The 26,396-nt window shown below is 36.6% G+C and overlaps 1 protein-coding gene and 1 non-coding gene across 6 annotated transcripts in view; both read right to left on the bottom strand.

The window, feature by feature from the left end:
* The window catches only part of Tbc1d32 (TBC1 domain family member 32), a 241,396-nt gene that overhangs the window by 19,701 nt on the left and 195,299 nt on the right, over positions 1-26,396 (bottom strand). For all 5 annotated transcript variants that reach the window (XM_045159402.1, XM_004651239.2, XM_045159398.1 and 2 more), the window contains 5 exons: positions 21,627-21,710; positions 10,769-10,838; positions 9,166-9,281; positions 7,685-7,839; positions 5,574-5,714 (listed from right to left, as the gene is read on the bottom strand). In XM_045159402.1, the coding sequence (XP_045015337.1) occupies positions 5,574-5,714; positions 7,685-7,839; positions 9,166-9,281; positions 10,769-10,838; positions 21,627-21,710 (566 nt within the window). The remainder of the gene's footprint in view (positions 1-5,573; positions 5,715-7,684; positions 7,840-9,165; positions 9,282-10,768; positions 10,839-21,626; positions 21,711-26,396) is intronic.
* LOC123463732 lies at positions 9,930-10,036 on the bottom strand. The gene has a single exon (XR_006639120.1). It is a non-coding gene; the product is annotated as a U6 spliceosomal RNA (small nuclear RNA).

The raw sequence follows: 26,396 nt of genomic DNA, 5'->3' as shown, positions 1-26,396 counted from the left end.
ATGTCAGTACAGACATTTTCTATTCTTTCTATAACTGAACTCTATTACAGATGAGCCAGTTTATTCAACCAAACTCCCATCCACTTTGACACTATCAATAACGCTGCAGAAATGTTTTGCAAATAGGTATTCTAATTTTTTGCAGTGTTTCTGAGATATAGTTATACAAGGTGATATTGAGAGATTAAAGGATTAATGTACTGGGGCGTGGTGGTGCATGCCTTTAATCCTAGCACTCTGGAGGCAGAGGTAGAAGGATCACTGTGAGTGCAAGGCCACTCTGAGACTACATAGTGAATTCCAGGTCAGCCTGGGCCAGAGCAAAATGTACCTCAGACAACAACAATAACAACAATAAAAGGATACATGCAAATGTAATTTTGTTAGAAATTGTCAAATTTCATATAGTAAAAGTTTCACAACTGCCTTATTCCATCTTCTCCTGCACAATTACTCCATGTGTTGAGTGCCTTCAAGTCTCATTCACTGAGAAAACACGAACTGACTGAAGTGCTTAGAGAGGGAGTGAAACAAGTGCTCTCCACTTTGTGGTAAGCCAATGTTTCTTGCATACTCTGGAACTAATTATACACTAAAAAATAAATAACATGCTGATAAGGAAGTAAGAGCACTGGTACAATATGCAAATCATGCCATAGTCTTCCTACGAAATTTTGATCTTTTATGATATTTATGTCAAAAGATATTAACATGCAACACTGATAAATGCATATTTCATGTGATGTAAGTTTTTCCCCTGGTATCTAGATTAAAAAAAGGAAATCGTGGGATGAAGAGATGGCTTAGTGGTTAAGGCATTTGTTTGGAAAGCCAAAGGACCACGGTTCAATTCCCCAGGACCCATGTAAGCCAGATAGATGCACGAGGGGGTGTACATGTCTGGAGTTCGTTTGCAGTGGCTGGAGGCCCTGGTGTGTCCATTTTCTCTCTCTCTCTCTGCCTCTTTCTCTCTTTCAAATAAGTAAATAAATACATTTTTTTTAAAGGAAATCTTAAAAAAATAAGAATTTTGAAGTGGAAAGTTTAGTGAACAATATCCAAGTAAATAAAAATCAATATGATTTTCAAAGAATTATCTATTTTAACTCATTATTAACAGCTCTTCTTGTCTTATTTTATTTGCTCTCAACATAGGAAAGAATTAGTAGAAGAAAACAAACTTAAGACTCAAAGAAAATTTAAAGCCAGACAATGGTGGCAAAAGCCTTCAAACTCAGCACTTGGGAGGCCAAGGCAAAAATATTGCTGCAGGTTCAAGGCCAGCCCAAGTTATATAGTGTAACTCTGTCTGAATAAAGGAGAATGAAGAGGATTGTGGTTGTTTGATTCAGGTGTTCCCCATAAACTTAGATGTTCTGAATGCTAGGTTCCCAGCTGATGGAGATTTGGGATATAACACCTCCAGGAGGCATTGTATTGTTGGGGGCGGACTTATAGGCATATAGCCAGTGTCCCCTTGCTACTGTTTGACACACTCCCCTCTTGCTATTGTCTACCCTATGTTGACCAGGGGGTGATGTCCACCCTCTGCTCATGCCATCATTTCCCCTGCCATCGTGGAGCTTCCCCTCGAGCCCGTAAGCCAAAATAAACCTCTTTTCCCCACAAGCTACTCCTAGTTGGGTGATTTCTACCAGCAATGCGAACCTGACTGCAACAAGGATCAAAGTGGTTTTCACTGAAATCTTTCTGAGTGACAACTCAGAAAGTGGATTCACCCACTGATGATGAAATCTACCATTTTTTATGGAATGACAGTTAAAACATTAAATGAGGGCTGGAGAGATGGCTTAGCGGTTAACCACTTGCCTGTGAAGCCTAAGGACCCCGGTTCGAGGCTCGGTTCCCAGGTCCCACATTAGCCAGATGCACAAGGGGGTGCACGTGTCTGGAGTTCGTTTGCAGAGGCTGGAAGCCCTGGCGCGCCCATTCTCTCTCTCTCCCTCTATCTGTCTTTCTCTCTCAAATAAATAAATAAATAAATAATTAAAAAAAAACATTAAATGAATACAATTGGAGAATATTTCTTCAAGTACAAAGCAACATTTCAAATACAAGACAGTATATTTGTCATAAGTTTGGGAAAGACCTAGCATCTTTCTATGATTTCACATTTAAAAACAATTATTTATTTGAACATATCTTTGTGGTTGCAACAAGGTCTCTTATTGCTGGAAACACCTTCTGTTGAGCTTCATATGGGAAGCTAAAGAAGTGAACCCAGGCCAATAGGCTTTGCTAGCAAGTTCCTTTGACCACTGAGAATCACCAAGACCCCAAGATTACATTTTCAAAAAGCACCTTGTCATGAAATCTGAAATAGTTCTCTGTGTAATTTTGCTATTGTAGTAGGGGTAGGGGAACAGCAAATGACAAAACAGTAGAAGGCTTTTTCTTTTTTTAAAAAATATTTTATTGATTATTTACTTGTCAGAGAAAGAGGAAAAGAGAGAGAGAATGGACATGCCAGGGCCTCTAGCCTCTGCAAATGAACTCCAAACACATGCACCCCCTTATGCATCTGGCTAACATGGGTCCTGTGGAATAGAACCTGGGTCCTTTGGCCTTGCAGGCAAATGCCTTAACTGCTAAGCCATCCCTCCAGCCCTATACTGTATCCACATAGATTATCTGCATTAGTTTACTTGCTCACACACTGCAGTGTCCTTGACAATTATATGCAGGATGGTGCCCCCAAGGAAGAAGAGATGAGTCAATAAAGAGTCATGCTACTTCTTAAACCAAGAAAGTATAAAAAAATAAAGAAAATATGAATTCAGATTCTGCTATGTCACTTACTCTTAACAGAAATACTAGAGCTAGAGAGATGGCTTAGTGGTTAAAGTACTTTTCTGTGAATCCTAAGGACCCAGATTCGATTTCCCAGTACCCATGTAAGCCAGATGCACAAGGGGTGCAAGAGTCTGGAGTTCCTTTGCAGTGGTTAGAGGCCCTGGCACCACCTATTCTCTCTTTTTCTATTTGTCTCTCTCTCTTGCTCAAATAAATAAAATATTTTTTAAAAGGAAACTAATAAATATATGTATTTCTAAGTATATTATGTTTTGTGTACCTTATGAGCTTATTTTTACTGTAGAGATCTGTGTATTTCATTTAATCACCTTCCTAAAAATCTGCCAATTTACACGAATTAGCCAATCCTCTAGCATCTAAAAATACACACTGTCAAAATGCACTAGCCTTAATTAGATCAAAATGAATAACCCTTGAAATATAAAATATGTACCCAAATAATGACTTAGATATATCCATTTAGTTACTTATATCCTGATTTCATATTTTCAATGATAGATGGTTAAGAAAAAATTGGTTAGTTCACATAGGGAGCCACTGCAAGTTATTTTTTATATTTTTATATATATAAAAATTACTTGTCAGCAATAACACAAAGTGATTTTCAAATAATCTACTACTTGTATACAGTTTATTTTTGTTTGTTTGTTTTGTCTGAACAAGTTCTCACACTGTAACCCAGGCTAGACTCAAACTGGTGATACTCTATCTACCTGCCTCCTACACCTAAGGACTGGTGTTTGGGGTGTGAGCCTCCATGCTTGGCTTCTATGAATTTCAAACTGACAGTTAGACCAAACTCACAAGATATATCAAATTCAAAGATGTATATGAAAATGACCAAATTGAAAGAAGAGGGTCCAAAATAGGCCAAGTTTTTCACCTCAGTCTTCAGTAACCCATATTTAAATTAAAGAATGTATGCTAGGGATTCATAAATAATTGGAAGCACTGAACAATATACACTCTACTGGTCAAGAGTAAAATAGCAGAAGATAACTCTCAATAACATACTGCTCCCAGCTAAGATTTTCTAGAATAGGAGATGCATTGGTGAGATTATAGGAAATACTTGAGCAACTGTTTTCTAATCAGAATTAAACATTTTCTGATTGAAATTTCAAACAAGTGCTTCAGTACAAACAAAAGGCTAATTGAGGAAATTTATTTCTTTTCACTAAATGCAATTCCTTGCTATAATTAAGTTTTCTATTAATGTTGCAAAATTTAAGACAAACAGATTTATCTCACATAAGAAATGTAATAAATCAAATATTTCCTAAAATAAGTATAAAGGTACATATAAGAACTATGGTATAAGAGGAAAAGATTTTTAGTAAAGTAAATACAAAGAGACTAGAGAGATGGCTTAGTGGTTAAGGCACTTGCCTGGAAAGCCAAAGGACCCAGGTTCAATTTCCCAGTACCCACATAAGCCAGATATACAAGGTGGTGCATGTGTCTGGAGTTTGTTTGCAGTGGCTAGAGGCCCTGGCATGCTCTTTTTTCTTTTTTCTTTCTCTTTCTCTCTCTCAAGTAAATACATAAAATTCTTATAAAATATTTTTAAAAATAACTAGAAAGGAATCCAAAGATAACTTTTAATTTATAAAACTAGCGTCATGGGCTGGAGAGATGGCTTAGCGGTTAAGTGCTTGCCTGTGAAGCCTAAGGACCCTGGTTCAAGGCCCAATTCCCCAGGACCCACATTAGCAAGATGCACAGGGGGCACATGCATCTGGAGTTTGTTTGCAGTGGCTGGAGGCCCTGGTGTGCCAATTCTCTCTCTCTCTGCCTCTTTCTCTGTCTGTCACTTTCAAATAAATAAATAAACATTAAAAAAACAAAAAAAAAATTAGCATCATAAAATAAACAAATGGGTCAAATAAGCCCAAGTTCAAGCTAATAACTTGATAGGAAAACTAACAGAACTCACTTGGTTGACCTCAAATTTTACTAATAGACCAAGTTAAATACAAACCATGACTAGAAAAAAATATTTGAAAGTAATATGGAATAACTCTTTCCCATATATAGTTACTACTGGTGAAAGGGCTGGGTGAGATCTTAATTAATTAAAGTTTAAAACAAGGACATAACTACTTGATAATTACTATGTACTCTTATTTTTCGAAGATATAGATAATTTAATAAAAATGAGGAAATAAATCACATTACATAAAACTGGAGAAAAGAAAATTAGTTTGTAATGAACACTCTAATAAGAATAAAAGGATGATAAGTTTATTAACTGCTAACAATAACCAGAGAATAAACAAAGTGGAAACAGATCTCAAACTATACTAACTAGCAATTTGTATAAAGGAAAATTACCATGCCTACACAGAAATAAATTTTATAACTATGGTAAAACAGAATGCAAAGGATTAAAGAATACAGTTTGTTTCTATACAGGAAGACTGAGTATGCCAAGAATATAATTTAAAGTTTTTTTTTGTTTAAAATATTTATTTTCAAGGATTGAGAGAGAGAGAGAAAGAGAAATACAGAAAAGAGCAACAGACAGAGAAAATGGGTGTGCCAGGGCTTCTAGCCACTGCAAACATACTCCAGAAGCATGTGCCACTTTGTGAATCTGGCTTACATGGGTACTGGGGAACTGAACCTGAGTCCTTAGGCTTTGTAGGCAAGGGCCTTAACCTGTATTTGATAGGAATGCATTTTCTTTAACAACACAGATATAGTGGTTGAACAACTGCTCCATTCTGATGGATTACCTGTGATGGTGCAAAACCAGACATGTGAAATGCTGAATACACAAGTGGCAGCTCAGCCTTCAGCAACATTTCAACACAGTGAGCACTACAGAAGTAGATTGGGTGGGTCCCAGTGTCTATGTTATCCACAGGGAGGTACTTCTGTGTGAACAAGACATTAACAAGTGAATATACAGGTACTGTGAAATAAGCACACATAGATTTATTTAAATCTTTTTGCTTATGGCATTAAATAATGCTTAAAATTTAAAAATTAAATAAAGCTTAAAATTTATGTGGTGGTACTGGAGATTAGTTCAGTTGGTAGACTGCCTGTCTAGAATGCATGAATCCCCAACATCAGGTAACCTAGTATGGTGGTTCACACTTATATTCCGAGCACTCTGGAGATAAAGTATTGAAGGCCATCCTTGACTACATGGTAAGTTCAGGGCTAGCCTTATATACCTGAGACCTTGCCTCCTAGTAAACAAGTAAATGAATGAATAAATAAGTTTAAAAACTAAGAATTAAAAACAAAATTTATATGGATCCTAACAGACCAAAACCTTTCTATACAGAAACTATATTCAATAAACTTGATAGCAACTAACACAATTTTTAACATAACAAACTCACTTATAGTAAGTCTTATTAGTTTGCCTACTATGTGCCATTTTATAATTTTAATACACAGTAAATGACATTTATAAAGCCAGATCAATGATGGCTTATTTACACGAGCTAACAAATAGTCTTGTAACTCATGAAATTATAATTGATTTTATATTTTTAGAGTTTTTCTGCACTATGTAAAATAACAGTATCTCTCTGTCATTCAGAACATAGGTTTAATCAGAACACACAGAGGCTGACAGTATTTAAAATATTATATAAATAATATGTAAAATATTACATAAGCAAAGTTAAAATAAAATTGTAAAACACCAGTAATCACTAGAAAGTAGCACAATACAAATGACTTTATAATAATTTAGAGTATCTTGCTCTAGTGATTACAAATGAAAGACAGATATTTAAAAACTCAACCAAGCAGTCTTAGATTTTACTTCAGTTAGGGTAATGCAGATGGGTACTTTGGTCCCGACCCTACAAAGCATTAGCTCCATGTTGCTCCACCACTCTGGCACTCAACGGGCAGAGGAAGGACCAAGGTTTTCAGCACTGCGGTAGTTAGGTAGTACACTGGATAGAACACTACAGAAAACTTTGGCCTATGAAACACAAATCTTTCTTCTTCCAGAAAAAAAGAGAAATAGAATATTTAAATATAGGTAATATTTAAACTTTGTGCCAGCCAAAAGCAGGGAAACACTTCAAATAAAGGAATTAAAGCTCCTTATGAGAAAAAAGATCTGTGTAATCTGTCTTCATTTCCAAAGGTATTTCTCATGTGACTAACTTCTGCAGATGCTCTGCAAATAGATCTTAAGAGTGCCATGGCATGTTAATATTTGTAACCTATTAAATTCTACAGACTCCCTTAAGTTAACATTTTATTGAAAATTTTCAGACATGAACATATTGTAATTTGATCATACTCCCCCCTCATTTACCTTCATGCCCTTCTGCACCCATTCCACTGAACACCTTCCTTCCAACTAGTCCCTCTTCTATTTTACTGTAATTCCCCCTCCTCCATCTTCTATGTCAGCATGTAGATGGGCTCAATATTATGCAGGTCTTGTGGATGTAAGGACAGCTGACAGCTGCTATGAAGTCATGAATTCAATGGTCACTTCATGTCTGGAGGATAGTATTCCACAATAGTCTGTCCCACCCTCTGGCTCTTACATTATACACAGTATTTCATGTTATTAAATAACACAGTTATAGTAATTAAATTTGAATTTTGAACTTCTATTTTATACCATGTTTTCCTTTCACAAAAATGATTTTGTTATTATATCTCTCATTCTGTTATCATTAGGTAATACACCAATTATTGAGAAAAGTTAAATCTGTGTCTTCAAAGAGAAGCCAGATAGGAAAATAAATATAATCATTAAATGATCCTCTATACATTTAATAATATTCTACTGAATTTAAATATGATGTTTCTTAAAATTTTAAATACTCCTCTAAAAACTGCTTTTTACAGAAAGCCTTACAGAAATATGTAGTCTTGGCACCCAAAGGAATGCAGAGGCCAGTAGTCTGGAAAACTGCTGGAGAAAGTGGATCGTCCTCTCTCTGTCCCCCAACATTATCAGGAACAGCGAAGATGCGAACCAGTCATGGCCAACATAATTTGCCTGCAGGCAGACTGAACACCATCAGTTAAGGAGCTTCTATGATATCTTACAAAATGAAATACAAGAACTTCATAAATATTCATGTCTAAGATCTCTACTACGAAGGAGACACAAATTGTACTTAGTACCCATTGAGTTTTCTATCTTAAAAGTTACTGAAGATATTGAAGCTATTGAAATGATTTTATAAATGAAAAGTAAATTGCTAAGGGCTAATTGAAGCTCAGTGGCAGAGGGATTAAAGGCCTTGGGGTCAATCCTCAACACTTTAAACACTGCAGCAAAATAAATAAATAAATACGCCTGGCACAGGTACGGTTTGGCATGCTATTTGCTTGTGTGTCAGGGAAAGCTAGAGACAGCAGCAACTGGAGGAAAGAGCAAAGGACCCTCTCTGTGAAAGCTCTGTTTACTCCACAGACACAGCACTGCTGTTCTGTCTATAGCTGAAGTTACCTGCTGAGCAACTAGTGTAACAAAGCAGCATAGAATCTGCACTTGGTAGAACTCACCAGTGCAAATGGTTTCTATATATTCATTCTTTCCTTCAACTTAAATTCTATTTCAGAATAATAATTCAAAGAAAATAATAAATGGAAATAGTGAAACAAGCAACAACTTCATTATTCTATAACTACAAAGGCCATTTTTAAATTTATTTATTTATTTATTTATTTGAGAGCGACAGACACAGAGAGAACGACAGATAGAGGGAGAGAGAGAGAATGGGCGCGCCAGGGCTTCCAGCCTCTGCAAACGAACTCCAGACGCGTGCACCCCCTTGTGCATCTGGCTAACGTGGGACCTGGGGAACCGAGCCTCGAACCAGGGTCCTTAGGCTTCACAGGCAAGTGGTTAACCACTAAGCAATCTCTCCAGCCCACAAAGCCCATTTTTAAAAATACTCTTGGGGCTGGAGATATGGCTCAGTGATTAAAAGCGCTAGCTTGCCAAGCCTGCAAGCCCAGGTTCAATTCCCCAGTACTGACATAAAGTGGCACATGCATCTGTAGTTTGCCCCGGTGCATATATATATTCATTCTCTCTCTCTCAAATATATAAATAACTTTAAAAAATATTCTTTTATTCGTCTGAAAATGTCTCCTAATGATTCTATTCAGTTGAGGATTCAGTGAGTAAAATTCAGTCTAATGACTCTGACTCAATTTAATAAAATGTTATGTTTAAATTACAAAATAAAATATGATTAAGATTTACTGTAACATATTACAGAATAGCTGAAAGTGTTATTTTACTATAAATATGCTACTGTATCCCACCAAAAATCTGTAACATACAGGAAGACAACTATTTGTGGATCCACTCAAAAAGGATATGAAGAGAAGAATTCACAGGAGATTGCTGTTGCTTCAGAAATTTCTCACAGTGCTTTAAAACCAAGGCAAGATCATTTTCTGCACCATCTTTTAACAAGCTAAGAAATTTACCATACCTAGAGAAAATGCCATAAAATATAAATCAAAAAGTATTAGGCTGTGTTACACATTGACTTTTGAAAATCCATCGAAGTGTATTAGATCTCAAGGTTTTATGTTGAAATCATCTTATGTGAGCATAGCTGTATTAAACAAGGCACCTAGGAAACATTAATTTTCAGTATATTTTTCTCCTAATTACCATATGTTCAGATTAGCAGTAAAAACTGATACATTTACAGAAAATAACAGTAAAATAAAATGATGATACTCTGTGGGTAAGAAGTAGAATATATATCTATATAAAAGCTTTTAAAAATTATTATTACTATGTACACAGTGTGTATACAGCCATGTTGGTACCATCATTAGCCTCCTCCCTGTCCTCCCCCTTCTGCAGGGAACCCTCCTCGTTGGGCAATGTGTGTCCTGCATTGTGGGGTTAGCCATCAGTTATGGGCAAGAGGCAATGTCTCTGTGCATAATATCCCAACATGTAGCTCTAACACTCTTTCCACCCTCTCACCTGAAAATTTCCCTGAGTCATGTTGGGTTCGTTTTAGGTCTATTTCAGTAATGAGGTCTTGGGAGCCTCTATGTCTCTGTATATCTAGTTTGGTAGGAGTTAAGTGTTCTCTGTGTCTATCTCCTTCACAGTTGTGTGGAAAACTATGGAACACTTCACGAATTTGTGGGCCATCTTTGCGCAGGGGCCATGCTAATCTTCTGTGTATTGTTCCAATTTCAGTATATGTGCTGCTGAAGCGAGCACAAGATATATATATATTTACACATATAATGTAAAATACAAAATATTGAGTCTAGTTTTTATGACTGCTATGTGACTCTAGAGGTCATATATGCTGGATAGGTTACAGGGAGTTTTTGTTTTTAATTTTTATTATTATTTTCTTTATGAGAGAGATAGAGAGAGAATTGTTGTGCTATGGCCTCCAGCCACTGCAGTAGAACTCCAGAAGTGAGCACCACCTTTTGCACATGTGTGACCTTGTGCACTTGTGTCACCTTGTGTATCTGACTTAAGTGGGATCTGGAGAATCTAACAAGGGACCTTAGGCTTCTCAGGCAAGTGCCATAACCACTAAGCAATCTCTCTAGCCCTACAGGGGCATTTTGAATTATGATTAGGAGGCAGTATTGGTACCCAATGAGCAAATGTCAGGTGGTTAGATGTGGGACAGTCCTAGACAATAACATTTCACTTTACAAAATGGAATGACTGTGCTGCCAGTGTGCTAATTTTTACAATGTGATTTCCAGGTAAAAGCTGATCATCATAGAGAAACACACTGTAATTAGCCCTTGGAATAATAATGAGCTGTAACTGATTTACAGACAGAGGTAATTTAATCATGTAGCAATATCCTCAAAGATAAACTTACTCTTTTCTGAACAATGAACTCTACATTTAAGGCATACAGAATAATTGGCTGTTAGAGGCAGATGGATTGTAGGCGTACACAAGGGAGACATCTCCCCATACCTGACAACCATTGTAAGGCCAAGCTGCTGCACAGATGAAAGACTTCCACTCTTCATACTTGCATCAGAAGCTAAAAACAACAGATAAACAAGTGAGAAAAATGTATACAAGTCTGAATAATAATCACATTTTAATTTAATTGAAAATTAATGAAAGCAATATTTTTGTATATGTTAATGCGAATTTTGAAAACACTGATAAATTTGTTCCTTTAAGAGCTGACAGTTATACTTCCAAAGGAATATATAGGAAAATTTTTACAAATAAGTTTCTATAAAAACACTAAAGACTATTAAATATAAAATGGTAGTTTTTAAATGATTTATGTTACTTGGCAATAAGTAAAATAGAACAAAATATAAAAGATATGAAATATAAATAGGAATCTAGAAATATTATCCTGCCATCATGCAATGCTTATGGAAGATTCAGAATTACAAATATACAGCATTGCTGTTTAGTCCTTTCTAACACTTGTTTTAAAATCTTTCACTATGCTAAGCTCCTCTTCTACTGAATAACAGTATATGGATGTGGAGAGAATGGGCTTCTTCTTTCAGGACTTTTTGAAGTAGGGAATGTTATCATAAAACCAAAGTGGAAAAAGGGTTGAATGGTAGGTACAGAAGAAAAGAGATGTTCAGAGTTTGGATAGGTTCTTGAAACACTGAATGACCAACAGGATGTGCACATTCAAGAACCTCCATTTCTCGCTAAGGAGACTGTTGTTTATGTTAAGGAAGTTGTCCAAAAGTCACAGGTATGTAGTGGCCAAGAGGTAGAAAAGCTAAGTTTTATGAATTCTATTATCACTGAGGTTTTCCCATTCATTACATGGTGGTATACATCATGTTATCAGTATAATCTATTTCAACTGTAGACTAATCTGTTTCTTGTAATAAATCATGTCTGATATAACAGGTGGAGACACCATGCAAGAAGCTATGAGAGAAAGGATAAATCATGCATCATCCTTCCATGTAATGTCAAGAGATAAAATATACACACAGATAACTGATAAAGGCATTTTAAAGCCCTAAGTGGAAGAAAAATGGAATAGATAAAGTGCTATGTGAATCTGAAAAGAGATTATTTCCAACTAGTGAGGAAGAAGAGGCATTTAAGCTGAATTTTAAATTATGAGTAGACTTTAGATCATCAAGAGACAGGCAAGAAGAAATTAAACCTCACTGATACCAAAAACTGAGTCTTTGAACCGAAAGTAATGCCTTCAGTACCCAGAGTATGTCCTGGTTTGCCTGAATGGTAGAGGAGCCCTGACAATCTCACATGTGGGAATCACTCACAACTCCAGAAAATAAGACTAGATTGCCAACATGCCTGAGACTGGCAATTTCTTACAGAAAAATATAACAAAAAAGCTTAAAAAAATTTAAAAATCTCTTAAAACATGTTGAATTACTTCCTTCGTACATGTTATCTGAGTTTTACTTATATTGGAATGCTATCTTTATAATGCTGCTATATTTTGCCTAAGATTACAATACTGTCACATAGCTATAGTTCATATGGCTTAGGATTTCTATTTACATGTGATTCAGTGTTGGTAGTTGTGGTGGTTTTAAAAGATGGCCCCCAATATATTCAGTTTTTTATTTGTTTGTAGTTTGCATATGCAGCCACCTGGCTAGAGGCAGTGTCACTGGGTGGATCTTAAGGTGTGGTGGTGGCTTTCAGATTTCAGTTTAAAGATATGCATAGTGTGCCTAGCTGGAGTTCCTGAAGTGGCTTTTGGTTTTTTGGCTTGTGCTTCTCTCTCTCTGCTTGGTCCTGTGAAAGCAGGCCAGCTTCTTCTGCCATTATGGAACTTCCCCTGTAAGCTTCAATAAATTCCTTCCTCCATAACTGTGCTTGGTCTGGAAGTTCATCTCAGCAAACCTGAAGCTGTGTGCTACAGTAGTATACCTTCTTTCTCTAGTGGGGGAGAATACACATTCTGTGCTCTTAGTCAAAGAAAATCTGTAGCAAGAACAGACTGAAGCAAGAAATGGCCAAGCAATACCATCTCCAAAATTTTCAAAGTGCTAAGTCATGTAATATCCTCTCACCATAAATCATGGGCTTTAAGCAGCCTCAGGCCTTTGGTAGGAAGAAATTATTTTTTAGTTTTTTTGAACTTTAATAATGTAAAATTTTAGAGCTATATCATTGGTAACATTATCTGATTTTGTCAAATTTAAGTAGTTTTAAGAAAAAGCCCAGGGCTGGAGAGATGGCTTAGCGGTTAAGCACTTGCCTGTGAAGCCTAAGGGCCCCGGTTCGAGGCTCGGTTCCCCAGGTCCCACGTTAGCCAGATGCACAAGGGGGGCGCACACGTCTGGAGTTCGTTTGCAGAGGCTGGAGGCCCTGGCGTGCCCATTCTCTCTCTCTCTCCCTCTATCTGTCTTTCTCTCTGTGTCTGTCGCTTTCAAATAAATAAATAAATAATTTAAAAAGAAAAAAAGAAAAAGCCCAAATATTCTGACCATGTGATCAACTCTCATGATTTGTTATGAATAATGTGATTTCTATAAAGTATTTCCAGAACAGTTTTATTTTACATTAGCTAATACATGAACTACAGTGCATATAAGACTGTCTTGTCAAGTATGAAGAAATTTCTTAACTAATACATAGCTCTTTGTGTTTACAGTAATGCTAATGACTTCATTCTAGAAAGTATAATGCAGATAGCTTTTGGTTTGTTTGAAACAGGGTCTTATCCCAGCTTGGCACTGAACTCAAGACAACCTTCCTGCTTAGCTCTGCTCATTTCACAAGATAAGGCTATATGTCTAAATCTTCCAATGGGTTCAAAACAAAGAGAAGCAAACCTCACTTCAGATGATGAATTTGATCACAAACAGTGAGTATCCACCCATCATTTTCAATTATTTTACAACATTTTACTTTATTTATTTATTGATTTATTTGAGAGAGAGGAGAAGAGAGAGAGAAAGAGAGAAAGAATAAATATGACTGGGTGAGCTAGGGCCTCCTGCCTTTGAAATCAACTCCAGATATATACTCCACTTTGGCATTGGTTTTATGTGGGGAATTGGGGAGTTGAACCCAGACTGTCAGGCCTTGTAAGCAAGCTCCTTTAACTACTGAACAAGCTCCCTAGGCCCCGTAATTTTCATCTTTTTCTTTCCTCTACTTCTTTCTTATTGTTTTGTTTTTGTTTCCTGTTTTTCGAGGTAGGGTCTCACTCTAGCCCAGGCTAACTTGGAATTCACTATGTACTCTCAGGGTGGCCTGGAACTAACAGCCATCCTCCTATCTCTGCCTCCTGAATGCTGGGATTAAAGGCGTGTGCCATTATGCCTGGCTCATCATTTTCTTTCTTTTGTTTTTTTCTTTTGTTTGTTTTTCAAGGTAGGGTTTCACTCTAGCCCAGGCTGACCTGAAATTCACTATGGAGTCTCAGGGTGGCCCCGAACTCAAGGCGATCCTCCTACCTCTGCCTCCCAAGTGCTAGGATTAAAGTTGTGTACCACCATGCCCGGCATCATTTTCACTTTTAAAGTCCTCCAAAGATTACTTCTTGGGTATTAAAGTTAAGGGCCATATATGAATTAGAGTAAAATTCAGAAAATAAAATTGGACAGTGATATTTACACTACACATTTTGAACTTTAATGTATTAAGGGGGTTATGAGGAGGTTTTTAATAGACCAAATAAACATCAATAATCTAATTTTTGAAAATAACAATATTAAATAGACCCCCCAAAACCACGCACATCCCTCTAGTATGAATAAAATCATACAGAAAAGAAAGTTAAAAACTGAAACATTATCCTAAAGCAGGAATGAAGAAGCCAGAAAATGGTTCAGGGTCATAAATTAATTGGAGACACACCTCTATTCTAGACATATATTTGATACACATTATGACATTTTGTCCAGAAGAAATGAATACCGGATTACAAGAACTCAGTGAAATAAAGTTTATATACATTCTGGACTATCTGCATCCTACTGACGTGACAAAATTATTAATTAAAATTTAATGACTAAAAAATAGATATCTTGAATCAAGTGTGGAGGTGCATGTATGTAAACCCAGCACTTGAGATTTGAGACCGGAGCATCTCAAATTCAAGATCATTCTGGGATACATACCAAAACAGTATCTCAAATATATCAACAAGAAAATTAAATGGATGTCCTCAAGGCATTCTGATATTCTGATAGCTGTCATGAAATGATGTGCACCACAGAGCACACAGTAGGCACTTCAAACCAAGTGGAGTAATATTCAGGTGAGAAACTTCTGAAAATGACTAACAAAAGCCATGCTTTAAACACTAAACTTGGGTAAAACAAAAAAAGGTTGAAATTGATACTGGCTTAAAAATATTCTCTGAAGTCAAACAGGAAATAAAAGGTGTAACTCCCCTCTCCTGAATCACTGTTAAAAGTCTAAGCTGTTGAAAATGGCTAACCAAAGACATCATACTTATTCACACGTATTTTAAAAAGTTTTATTCAAACTATGACATCGCTGTTATCAAAATTATTTAAAATGGGCGATCATTTCAATTATAAATATAATAGTCTCAGAATAAAATAATTTGACAAAAGTTACATAATAAGGAATGTAATATCTTACCCTGGAAATTCATTCTCTTCTATTTTTAGTTTGCAAATCTAGCACACAGAGCAGTGATAGGAGAAATTAAATCTATTCTGTCTGGCACTTGGCTAGTGGTGTGGAAAAAGTAAATTTCCATAGGAGTAAAGAAGGAAATCCATGGTTGGAGGAACAGTTACTGCTTGGCTGCTACAAACTCCTGAACTCAGTGTGTCACAATGTTAAAGAACTCTTACCACCCATAGAACTAATCCAGAGCACTTTCTCTTCCCACCTTCCTTTCCTCCAAGTATACTTTATTGCTTAATCTTCAACATGTGGTTGTACCCACCCATTTTACTCATACAATGCAGTACATTAAAGGCCAAGATACCAAAGAATAGGGTCTCATTGGTACTGACAGAGGTTAGAAGCAAGGTAAACTTTTTTATACAGGCCTAGAACATAAAACACTGATGGCACCCTGATCTGGTAAGATGAGAACACCAGTGTGTCTGATTCAAGATGGTGATGAGGAGTAGCTTCCCGATTCTTCCTCCTTATTTTTTTTATGCCCCCCCCCCACCCTGCCACTCCACCCAGGGGCAGGCCCACCAACCAATTAGTGTCCTTCATACACAGTGAACTTTTCAATGAGGCTCATCAAAACTGAATACCTAATTTATAAAAAGACCTCATCCAGTTCTCCACATGAATTTCCCTTCTCAGTATCCTCCCAGCTGGGATGGGGAACTCCCCCTTTCTCAGTTTGGGAGTTTTTCTTCTCTCTTATCTCTCTTCTATCTTAAAATCAATCTTTCATATTTTACTCTTATTCCCGTCTAAGTTAATTGATTCTTTGTTAATTGTAACATAAAGGAACTTGGGACTTGATAGTCACTGGCAGGGAGTTCTAAATTCATCCAGAGACCAGAACATCATGGGCTCTCATCACTGTAGTAAGATGGTGCTATTTGGAAAAGCTGTGTGCTTAGTCCACCTCCTCAATTGCAGGGTCATATAACATACCTCCTTGCAATTACCAAACATTGTACTTTACTCACAACCATGTTCAATAAAAGCAAGATAGAAAAGAATAATTTTGGTTAATGTTCAAAGAATGTATAAAAGGTATATATGTTAAATTTGAAAATTAATAGTCAAAGGTGAGAGGATAGAAATTTTTCTGATATCTTTCCAACCTTTCGATAAACAAACACCATGAAAAGAGATTTATTATGAATCTCCTACTTGGAAGATGTATCTAACATAACATTTCAAAGAAGTAATTACAGTAGGGGAAAAAAAAAAAAACTGTTGGAGGGAGTAGAGCTGATAAAAACGTAACATCTGTTAAGTTTTGTAAAGATACCTGCTTAGATGTACCACTGCAAACGTGTACATTATCTGTTTGTCCTTACTTCTTTCTTTAAGGGGATAAACAGTTAAACTAATTTGATTTTTCCAGATTTGCAAATTTTATACTGGATTGAGATCCTTAGGGAGCTAACAGATGGATGATTTGTTTTTCTAATTTCAACTACCTCAGGGTTTAGAAAGCTGCCATTTTTTTTTTTAAAGACAGCCAATTTCTTATTTTAAGGACATGAAAAAAAAATGAATATGCCAAGCATGTGCTTTAAAATCTAGGTTTTGCTATCTGAAAGTAAATAGAGGGAGATTTTATAATCACAAACTATTGTTCATCCAGCAGAAAATACAGGAGGATGAAGACACTGAAAGCTCTGCACTAGCCAAGAGCTCAGCAGACCACACCACTGAGTATTGAACCACCAAGCAACAGGAAGATACTTAGCTTTGGACTTTATACAAAGCCTCAGGGGACAGGGGGACAGCCCTTCAACTGAGCCCTTCACTATTTCAATTCACATTAAAATACAATCAGCAAATGCAACATAATAGAGAACAGTAAACACATGCACACTAAGTAATCAGTCTTGTTGAGTATTTGGATAACATACAAAACAGAATTTTAATTTTGGACTATCTGCAGAAAATATGACCCAGTGGAACAATGAAGCAGAGAGCTATTGAAATTGGAGATCATTACATTTAAGTGTAAAGAGATATCTCTAGTCATGCAAATCTGCAAAAATCACTTCCTTATTTCCTATTACAGGCTTGGTCATTAAACACTGTATGTTTTCATAACAGTTTTTAAGTTTCTTCATAAAATTGTGATTTTCACACCAAATGCTTTTCTTCAAAAACTTCTCAATTTCTCTTTTCTTTCCTCTATGTCTCAGCTTATCATTTTCAATATTATGACTGTGCTATTTCAGGGAGCTATTACATTGTTGAATTATACAACATACAGAAGACCCTCAGCACCCATGTAGGTTATAAAAAGAGCTAAACATATCAACTCCCTCTGCTTATTTTATTTTTTGTTAATTTACTTTCATTTATTTCTTTTCATTCTTTTATGATTTATTTTACCTCTTTCTCAATTTGTCATTAGATGTTACTACATGTATAATAATTAGTTATAGGTTAATATGTATATTTGCAAGTATCAATATATTTAGAATTGTTATGGAATTTTGTGGAACTATAGATGCTTAGATGACTAAGAATTTTTAACCAAATTCCATATGAAAAAGAAGTATGAGACTTAGCCATAGACATTGTAATAACTATCAAAAACAATAATCAGAAGTGAATGCAACAGTAGCAGAGGGAGGAACTTCTGCTTAGGATTAAAGGCAAGGCTGACATTCTAACCAAAATTTGAATTCTGAGTTGGGCATTATCACAAAGGTACGATAGTGTGGGAAATGTCCATCCTGAAGAACTAGTGGGAACAAAGGTCAGCAAAGTGAAGGCAGAAATGTGTTTGGGCTCCGATAGGTAATAAGACTCCAAGGATAGGCTGGCCCAGACTGGAATCATATGTAATATTTGATTAATTATATTTTATGGAAATATGAACATCATATAGTGCTTACACTGAATAACATATTTGAATGATTTCTCTTTTAAAATTTATTTTCATTTTATTTATTTATTAGAGATGGTGGGGGAGAGTGTGCACGGAGAGGGGGAGAGAAAGGTTGGGGGGTGAGAATGGGCGTGCCAGGGTCTCTATCCACTGCAAACAAACTCCAGATGCTTGCACCACCTTGTGCTTACATGGAGAGCTGGAGAATCAAACCTGGTTCCTCAGGCTTTGCAGGGAAGCACCTTAACTGCTAAGCCATCTCTCCAGCCCCTTGAATGATTTCTCTTGTAAATGGAGATGTGTTGTCACACTTATGCGGGCAAGGAGCCATTTTCTGTGACATCCCATCACCACAGATCTTGTGGCCTCTTTGCATTCTTCACTGACCTTGGCACTGGATGGTCACTGATGGCAAGCACCAGTTCTGTATTCCATTTCACTTACCACAGTTACTACTTTTCCTAAGAATAAAGTAAACTTTCTTTTCAGAAGTAATAATTTAATAGGCAACAAAATAAATCCATCTAAAATAAACTCATCAGAAGAGGAAATAATGCCCTTCACTTCATTATTGAGTTTCTTTTTTAATTTGGAAAATATTTTTGGATATTGTTATTCTAAAGATAACGATGATTAAGACAGGCACAGCATTACTGGAGAAAAAAGCAGCATGAAGAATCAGGGGCTGGATGAGAACATCAGAAATACATGGCAATGTGATATGTTATTGATTTTAAATAACAAACTGATTGTTTAACAATTTGCATTTCCAGGCCATATTTTCCCTCTAAAATTTGATTCACAGTTCCTTGAATATCTGCAAGTCTCCAAAACACAGCATCAGAGCAAAACCTAGCTCCCAGTCTTCCCTCACAAAGATTCTTCTCATAATACTGGATAGTTTTCCAATTTCCCAGTGGCTAGCACAATAGTCTTCTTCATTCCCTCCTTTTTCTCCTGCCCCATATTTAACCCATTACTCAGTCCTACAGTTTCATTTTCAATATGCACTCCTAATTTAAGAACTTCTGTCTCTACTACTGGCATCCTCATCTGAGACACTGCAATTATCCATATGGATCTTTGCAATGTCTTATCTGAACTCGATACTTTAGCCCTTTGTCCTCATCCAGTCTTTTCTCAACATAGTAATCTTATAAAGTGCAAATCACCACGACTCTCATACACTCAGTGAGCTTGTATTTATAAAACATAGCCCTAATGACCGTCACCTCTCTACCAACAACCTGCCCCTTCCTCCTTTCTAGACATGCTCTTCTTCCTGGCTATTTGCTAGTGCTCACTTCTTTTGAAAATCCTCACATTCTACTTTCATTTTCTCTACTGATGGTTGTTTGAAAAATCATGCCATTACTGAAACTATCTGTGAGCAGCTTTACATACTGTAATCTTCATGCTCAATTTCTCTGCTCCCTTCTCAGTTTTGTATTTCTCACTTAATACCATCTATTGGATATACTGAATTTTTTATTGATTTATTTTCTGTCTTCCCAATGGAAAATGAACTCCATTAAAAGCAAGGTTTTCGCTTTTTTTTTTCTCATTTATTTACTGCTATGCCTCAGTGACAAGAAAAGTGCCAATTCAAGTTCAAGTACATCTTTTTGTTGATAAAAATAAATATGCAGGTGTCTAAAATAGAGGGATAACAGTATGAATTGGTGATTTCCTAGGAAAGTAAACATGACACATGGAGAGGAAGGATGATGCTAGAGAAAAGGGAAGGGAAAGACAATGTGAGGCTGTGGGTACCATGGGAAGCTTAGACTTTACCCAGTGGTCAATTGGGAACTCCTAAGTTCTACTAAATGGGTCTGGATGTCCACTTTCTTTCCTTCTGAAGGTTCTGGCTTCTCATACTTCTCCTTATAGCACTAGGGAGACTATGGAGAGCAAGTTAAGGCCAGCTTGTGCTACAAAGCGAGAGTCTGTCTCCAAAAAAACAAATAGCAAATAATACATGTGTAAAAGAACCAGACTTTAAGTTGACAAAGTATATTAAAAAAGTCTACCATAATGCCCTATACAAGAGGCAATGCAGGCCTCGATTAACATAAAGACAAACTCAATTAAATATGTTTGAGATATATTAGAGATACATGGAGATAACAGAACTAACATAAATGAATGACCAGAGAGGAAATGCAGACTTTACACAGTCACTAATGATTCTCCATTTTCTGGACTAGATGGTCAGTATATATTTGTACAATACAAAAATCAGAGAGGGACAGTACATATCAATGAGGTCTGAGTAGTCCTTGCTAACATTTTGAGTCTGAAGAACTCTATGGATGTCACATCCAGATGATATTAAATTATTTGGCAAATGGAGCTGAGATACTAAAGCAGACATGAGATATTTGAGTAGAAGATGTAAATTTTAAAGCCATTAATTTCTATGAGGCCAAATATGGATTATCTCAGGAACTCATCTTGAAGTTTAACAGCGAATATGAGATTAAGAGAGTGGAAAGGTAATCTGACTATGGCAATCTGAGAGGGTCCAACAGAAAGTGATTAAGATTAGATGAGGTCATCAGAACAGTCTTCATAATTGAATACTTGTGGCTGTGTAAAAGGGAAAACCAGGAGACATACATGCACACTTAGCTTCTACCAGATGACCCCCTGTGCCAGCTTGGGACTCAGATGTAAGAAAGAGATCACTAGACACATCCCCACAAGCTTAAAAGAATAATGAGTCAAAATGAACCTCTTTTCTTTATAATTTTCCCCAGTATATGGTCTTGTAATAGTGCAACAGAAAACAGACTAACACAGTAAATAGTATGAACAGCTGAGAAAACTAGGGTGAATATTATAAAGTCAGAAAACTGAAAGACACTACTTATGAAAAGGCAGTTTCTAAGAAATCCAAAGCAAAAGAAACATTCCCAGAGTTATAAGGAAATCCATATATTTCCAAAGCTTAAGGCATTAAGTGAGATATTATCAAGATGGTAAAACTTAACATACATTCACATTCTAGTTATCTCTGTGAAATATTATAAGCTTGAAAATGAAGCATTTCTTTCAAATTTCGTATTAAAATATACCTGTGGGTTGGAGAGATTGCTTAGCAGTTAAGGCGCTTGCCTGCAAAGCCTAAGGATCCGTGTTCAACTCTCCAGATCCCACTTTAGCCAGATGCACAAAGGTGAGGCAAGCACAAGATTGCAGATGCCCACTAGGTGGGACAAGCATCTGGAGTTCAATTACAGTAACTGAGGCTCTGGCATCTCTCTCCCTCTCTCTTTCTCTTGTTCTAAAATTAAAAGTAAAATAAAAATGTACCTGTATATTCCACTGAAGGGAAGTAGCATTCAGATGGGTTTTCAGTGATATGAAGCACAAACTTTTCAAGTAATTCTCCTAAAGCTGTAATAAACAAAAGCACTAGATATTAAAAGTCAAGGTGATAAGTGATAATGTATTTTTAAATCAGACTAATAAATAATAGTCACTGGAACTTCTCAGTTATATGGGTTCAATTCAAATTCACACTTATGATTCATAATGAGTTAAATAAAAGTTAATAGCTTAGCTGAGAATGTATTCAATGTAGAAGAGCAAAATAATTACCTGTTAACTTCAGATTCCCTAAGGATTATTTAAGAATTTGTTAAAATGATTTCAATAAAGTAATTAAGCTTTAATATTTTAGTATTACGATTTGTATATACAAAGGAAAACTCCAAGGCCAAGTTTAATGTACAACTCATGTCTGTTTCATGTTCATATCATATTATGTCTTTTCTTTGGTAACGAAAGGTATCCATGGCAATCAGATCAGAAGGAAGTGTTCTTTATCTGGCTTAGAAGTGACAAAATGATTCATTTCCAGGCTGTTGTGATAATGTCTTGCTTGTATATATTAGACTAAAATGAATGTATCCAGAAGATTAAAATTAATATGTAACCCAGAAATACATCTATAAAGGCACTGATTTGCTTAAGCATAAAACAAGTAGGATTTGATCACCTTTCAAAGTTGTATCCTTGTTACATTTTGATATTAACTACAGCCTGTATTAACTGCATGTGTCCTCTTTAACATTCCAGTATATTTTAAGGCTATAATAAAAGTAAATTTAATGTTCAACATGTAAAAAGTATAAAATAAAAAGAAGTATATTTCACAACTATACATGGTAAGCTGTATTTTAAAACCTACAGATGATTTTTTAAAATTTATTGAACTCATAACTCCAAAATGAAGTAAGTATTAGGACGTATGAATATCCAAGTAATGGGTCAAAAATACACCAGTATTATAAGTGCAAATTTACAGTTGCATAGAGAAGTTCTATCATTATAAACATAGGCGTACATTTTCTCATATTTCTGAAAATCATTCAAAGATCTTTTCTTCTATGAATCCATATGTAGGTAATATCTTCAGGTGACAACCTTTTAACTTCTCTCTTATATAAACTTTTTGAGATTATACATTTTGTAGAAATAAAAATATGATGAACTTCAGATATAATCACTCTTAATTTTTAATAATCTAAAATGCAAGATATACATTGGTAAAAAGATTGTTCTGAAACATAAATTAAATGGAATTTTAAGGCTGGGGAGATGGCATAGCAGATAAAGGCGTTTGCATGCAAAACCTCTCTAGGGCCCACATAAAGTTAGATGTACAAAGCAGCACATGTGCCTGGAGTTCTTTTGCAAGAGACTCAGGTGTGATGGTGTACCCGTTTGTTCTCTCTCTCTAATATATAACAAACAAAATAGGGAAATGTCTATTTAAAATTTTAAGAGCTGGGTGTGTTAGGGCATGCCTTTAATCCCAGCACTTGGGAGGCAGAGGTAGGAGAATCACCATGAATTCTGAGTTCCAGGCAAGCCTGAGACTACATAGTGAATTCCAGGTCAGTCTGGACTAGAGTAAGAATCTACCTTCAAAACAACAACAAAAATAACTTTATACTGACTTTCATTTTAGTTCAGCCATATTTACTACAACATGTGAACTATAGGACAAGTCAAGGTAGTTACTAGACTGTTATCTAGTGCAAGTGGATCCTGCAGTTTTGTTTGTTTTCATTTTTGTACACTGCTTCATATTAGCACTTGAACCTGGCACCAAAATGCATAATGTTTGATACATCCGTAAGAGCCATGGATGACGTCATGAAGACAGGCAAGGTAACTGGAAGGAGCTGGAGAAAGGTGGAGAGGAACATAAGCAGAAAAGAGAACATTGCTTTTAGTCTTCTAATTACTGGGGAGTGATTTTAAAAGGTTCTTGTGGTATTTTTGTTTGTTCATTTTGTTTTGTTTTTAACAGCACCCTGTTCAAGATGCCAGCAACCTGTCCTAATATCTGTAAATACCAATGTGGACCAAAGCTCACCAACATCCTTTCTTATTCCTTGAGTACTCTAAAATTTTGGGGGCAAGAAACAATTCTTAACATTAACAAGTTCACTATAGGATACTACCTCGAAAGGAAAATACAAAATACTCTTTTGTCCAATATGCATCTTATTCCTAAAGGGCAGGCCTGACATTTCTAGGAAAGATTTTGAATTATGGCCTTCCCCCATAACTATGGCTATTCCTGGGGGTAGCACCTCTAGAGGTGTACTATTTACACACTAAAGCAGACATGGAGCTCCTAGTGCTGAGAACCTGAAGACAGTGTCCAACAACCCTTAGCTACTGACTCTGCTTTCTCCCTGTACCTTGCCATGTAAAATGGTCAGAATGTTGGCATCCCTCCTGCACTCCTACCCTACCTCACATGGAATTTGTAGACAATAGGAATGCATTAACAAGTAACACCTCTGAGAACTGATTAAGTCATCAAAATTTTCTGCTTATGAATGAGCACAGAGCCCTTATAAAAAGAGGCTCAGGGCTGAAGACATGGCTCAGTGGTTTAAGTGCTTGCCCATAAAGCCTAATGACATGAGTTCAATTACCCAATATTAGCATAAAGCCAGATGCACAAAGTGGTGCATGCATCTGGAGTACCTTGAGCACCTAAAAAGGCTGGTGCACCTCTCTCTCTCTGCCTCCTCTCTTTCTCTCTGCTGGGCTGGTGGTGCACACCTTTAATCCCAGCACTCAGAAGTCAGAAGTAGGGAGATCACTGTGAGTTCAAAGCCACCCTAAGACTACATAGTGAATTCTAGGTCAGCCTGGGCTAGAACTAGACCCTACCTCCAGGCTCTCCAATGTAAAGCACTTACTAGTCTTTTGCTAAGAGGGGCTATACCCATCAAAATCTCCCTAAATTAACAACAATTACCCAATTTAACCTATGCTGACTTCACTCTCCATTGGAGAATATTTTTTTTCTGTTTCAGAAGTAGCAAGACCCCAGGAGATAAACCATCCCTTGCATTTCAGCCAAGATCCAGGTGAAGCCACAGAGGATGTGGGGAGTCAAGCAAGAGTGCTGTTTCCATGGTAAGCTGGACAATCAGTGCCAGGGTGAAGGAGACAGATGCTGAGGATACTCAACACACATCAAAGCAGAAATCCAGAGGCTCCTAAGATCTAATCACTGAATTAGACTTGAAACATACCCACCAAGGCTCAGGGAATTTGGGGGAAAAGGGGGCAGAAAAATTCTAAGAGTCACAGGTTGAGACATCATGACCAGAGGCATTACCTGCTCCCAATAACTAACTGCTACTCCTACAACTCATAGCTCACAACCCCATGGGGAATACCAGCAACCCACTGAGGAAGGCCCCCAGTTGAATGGGGACAGGGAGAAGGGAAAAATATGAGACCAACGTATAATGTATCCATACAAAGTATATTCTTAATAAAAAATTATCAATTAAAACATCAAAAAAAATTAGAAAGAAGCTGAAGGAGCTACATGTTCTTGTTTTCACCATATGAATAAGCAGTAAGAAATCCATGTTGGCAAAGAAAAATGCCACACGAGAAAATAAATCTGCCTGAATTCAGACCTTGGGGTGCCCAGCTATCAGAATGGTGTGACATTAATTCATATTAAGGTATTAGCAGACTATGATACGATCACCACAGTAACTTGTTTAAACCACAGGATAGCACAGTGCTTACAAACATTCAAATTATCTGATGTATCCACTTTTTAAGTACATTTAACAATATACTGTTTGTATATCATCAAATCCTATGAAAGTTGAGTGAACTGAGTCCAACTATTCCCCTGAAAATCCTACAGGTAGCAACTAGATCAATGTTTTTCAAACCCATCCAAATTCAGGGACTGATCACACTTCTTTCTCATCTTTCTATCCCACAAAATTATAATTCCACTAGTGGGTACCAGATACTAAACTAGTCTTGCCCCAAGTGCCTTTATTTTCATGCAAATTACTAAAGGCATAGACAATGTTTTCAAGTTGTCTATTTTGATTCCTCCCTTAAAAACTCTTCTATCTTGTGTAATTATAGATTCATAAGTTGAAAGGATGGTTAAAAGGTAGAAAATTTCAACCATTTTGTAGAGTAGTTTTCTTCATGTGTGTCTTTATCTCTGCTTCATGTTTAAGCACAATTTCAATGAGTTAAACAAAACTGTGCCTCTGTGGCTAAAGAAAGCACAGTTTTATGCCTCCCCACAACCCTCACACTCAACTTAGAATTTATGAGGTCAAAAGAAAAAAGTACACAGGGTTCACCTCCAAGTTGTCTCTGGCACCTAAAGGATACCATCAGGTGGGTTGTCTCCTATGTTCTAGAATTTTTTTGTTTGTGTTATGCATAGTGTCCAAGGATTTTTTCTGAACATAGTAGGAGAGAGAAGAAAAAGAACATCTAATCCAGTTCTTAAAAGTATAAGTTGGGCTGGAGAGATGGCTTAGCGGTTAAGCGCTTGCCTGTGAAGCCTAAGGACCCTGGTTCGAGGCTCAGTTCGCCAGGTCCTACATTAGCCAGATGCACAAGGGGGCGCACGCATCTGGAGTTCGTTTGCAGAGGCTGGAAGTCCTGGCGCGCCCATTCTCTTTCTCTCCCTCTATCTATCTTTCTCTCTATGTCTGTCGCTCTCAAATAAATAAATAAATAAACTCTCGAGGCCTTGACAAACACCTAGCATGGTCT

Source organism: Jaculus jaculus, chromosome 9 (genome assembly GCF_020740685.1).
Source record: "Jaculus jaculus isolate mJacJac1 chromosome 9, mJacJac1.mat.Y.cur, whole genome shotgun sequence".
Taxonomy (NCBI): domain Eukaryota; kingdom Metazoa; phylum Chordata; class Mammalia; order Rodentia; family Dipodidae; genus Jaculus; species Jaculus jaculus.
The sequence above is the reverse complement of the archived record's forward strand: the minus strand, read 5'-3'. Positions and strand labels throughout refer to the sequence as shown.